Raw genomic sequence first — 2,500 nt, forward strand, 5'->3', positions numbered from 1 at the left:
GAAATAAAATCAAGGACTACATTATTCATTGAAATTTTAAATAGCATGTTTGTTTACAGTAAATGAACATTCATTTTCTTGTCTCGCACCATACAGGCATAGTTGTTATGGCTGTCGTAAGGTTTTCTGATTCATATTAATCCAGACATTTCAGTATATCCCTTTTCTTCAATTTTTTAAAAATATGTTTGTTATTTCTTGAGATACTTTCATCCCTTGTGAAAGGCAGTGGATAAATACATACTCTGCCTTTTTCCTCTTCTTCATTAAACACACATTAATTGTATCGTTGATAAATATTTCTGAGTATAACAGAATCACTGAATCATGATATTGTCATTACTGTGGGCAAAGTATCATGACAGTATCCATTTGTGAGTTACTCTGCGATTCCCACCCCGTGTGTGTGTGTGTGTGTGTGTGTGTGTGTGTGTGTGTGTGTGTCTGTGTGTGTGTGTGTGTTTGTGTGTGTGTGTTTGTGTGTGTGTGTGTGTGTGTGTGTGTGTGTGTGTGTGTATACAGCGGGTGAAATAAGTATTGAACACATCAACATGTTTTTCAGTACCGTAAATCTACTTCCAGTGAGGTTATTCGCATTACATTTTTACCAGACATTAGTATTAACCCAGGTAATCCACACATATAAAAAATGTGTGGATTACATGTGTGTGTGGTACATGTGTGGAAAAGTGTAATAAAGTGGAATGACAGAGAGAAGAAGTGTTGAACACGCCTACTGAAAATTCTGAAATACCATATGGAAAAGCCTTTGTTAGTAATGACAGCTTCAAGACATTTCCAGTATGACAAAACTAATCAGTCGCAGTATTCAGGTGTGATTTTGGCCCATTCTTTTAAACAGATAGTTTTTAAATCTTGAAGATTCCAGGTGTCCCTCTTGTGAATCCTATTTTTTAGTTCCTACCAGGAATATTCAATTTGATTTAAGTCAGGGCCTTGATTTCCTTTCTCTGAAACCAATTGAAAGTTCCCTTTGCTGTATGCTTTGGATCGTTGTCCTGGTGGGAGGTCTAGCCACGTCTCATCCTCATCATCCTGGTGGATGGCAAGATTCTCCCGGAAAAAATGCCTCCATTCTTCATTCCTTCAACTGCATGAAGTCTGCCAGTACCATGAGATGAAAAACAGCCCCACACCATGATGCCTCCACCCCCAAACCTCTCTGTATGGTATTTTTAGGGTGATGTACAGTGTCATTTCTCCTCCAAACATGATGTGTAGTAATGACATCTAAAAAGCTTTTGCTTTCGTCTGACCAGACTACATTCTCTCAGTATTTTATAGGCTTGTCTAAATGTTGTGTGACTTTAAATTAACAATTGAACCTGCTGCCTCCAAGTCTGGAGCTTCCTTGGCTCTTGGGTCTGTCTATCCTGACTCCCTGGTCTTGCGAGGAGCTCCTGGGCATGGCCAGTTGATGATGCTGTGATGTTCTTTCCACTTGCAGATAATGGCTCCAATACTGCTTACTGGAAGATTCTGAAGTTTTGAAATGCATCTGTAACCAGTCCCATCGATATGTATGGCAAAAATAAGGTTGGGAGAGCTCTTTGCTTTTATCCATCATGAGATGTTTCTTGTGTGACACCTTGGTGACGAAAAACCTTTTTATAGCCCATCAATAGGTACTAACCCAGCTTATATTAATTTGCACAGATAGGAGGGATAATTACTCTCTAGCCACTTACAGATTCCAGCTTGTTCCTTGCCTTTCTTTGCCTTGGTGTACTGCTTTTTATTAGCATGTTCAAATTTGCGAATAGCCTCACTGGAAGTATACTTACTGAATTTTTTTTTTATATTTATTTCCCCCGCTGTACATGTGTGTGTGTATGTGTATGAATGTGTATGTGCGTGCCTGTGTGTGTGTGTGTGTGTGTGTGTGTTGGCCCTCGTGTTAATGACCATCTAAGAGCGGCTCTTCAGAAGCTGGTGGGATGCCAGCTCACTATGCAGCTCATGATTTCTGTGCCAAGGGGGATGCAAACATCACACGCCAGTGAGAAGAAGGGCTGGCATTCAGCCAGTGCCACTTTGTACCTCTCTATCTCCTCTTTCCATCTCTCTCTCTCCCCCTCTATCTATCTATCATCTAACAATGTATCTATCTATCTCTATGTCTCCCTATCTATCTATCCATGCATCCATCCATCTCTGTTAGGACAAGTGAAAGAGTTTGCACTTGTCAAGAGATCCACTTTATCCTCTGCAATACTAGAACACACACAGGCACAACCAAAGATTCTAGAACAGAGCTCCGCTCTAGAATCTTTGGGCACAACATAGTTCAACCCTTGAGATATTGCAAATAAATACTGCATCATCACAGAGAAAGAGGATGAGAGGTTGCTTACTATTTTCCCACCAGACTTTTGGTCAAATAACACCATAGTTATACGCTTGGGCTCACGGTGGTACGTGCAGTAGTACTTCACCCAGGTGGACACGAACGAGCCTAGAAGAGTGAAGGGGTGGGACA

The 2,500-nt window shown here is 40.8% G+C and overlaps 1 protein-coding gene across 3 annotated transcripts in view; it reads right to left on the bottom strand.

Moving 5' to 3' along the window:
* LOC143111581 (rho GTPase-activating protein 26-like) overlaps positions 1-2,500 on the bottom strand; it is a 63,421-nt gene that overhangs the window by 26,251 nt on the left and 34,670 nt on the right. For all 3 annotated transcript variants that reach the window (XM_076273824.1, XM_076273822.1, XM_076273823.1), the window contains exon 9: positions 2,376-2,476. In XM_076273824.1, coding sequence (XP_076129939.1) covers positions 2,376-2,476 — 101 coding nt within the window. The remainder of the gene's footprint in view (positions 1-2,375; positions 2,477-2,500) is intronic.

This window comes from Alosa pseudoharengus, unplaced genomic scaffold (assembly GCF_046254945.1).
Source record: "Alosa pseudoharengus isolate Yale_2024_CS ecotype anadromous, Long Island Sound unplaced genomic scaffold, YU_APseudo_1.1 YU_APseudo_1.1_scf_8, whole genome shotgun sequence".
NCBI classification, from domain to species: domain Eukaryota; kingdom Metazoa; phylum Chordata; class Actinopteri; order Clupeiformes; family Clupeidae; genus Alosa; species Alosa pseudoharengus.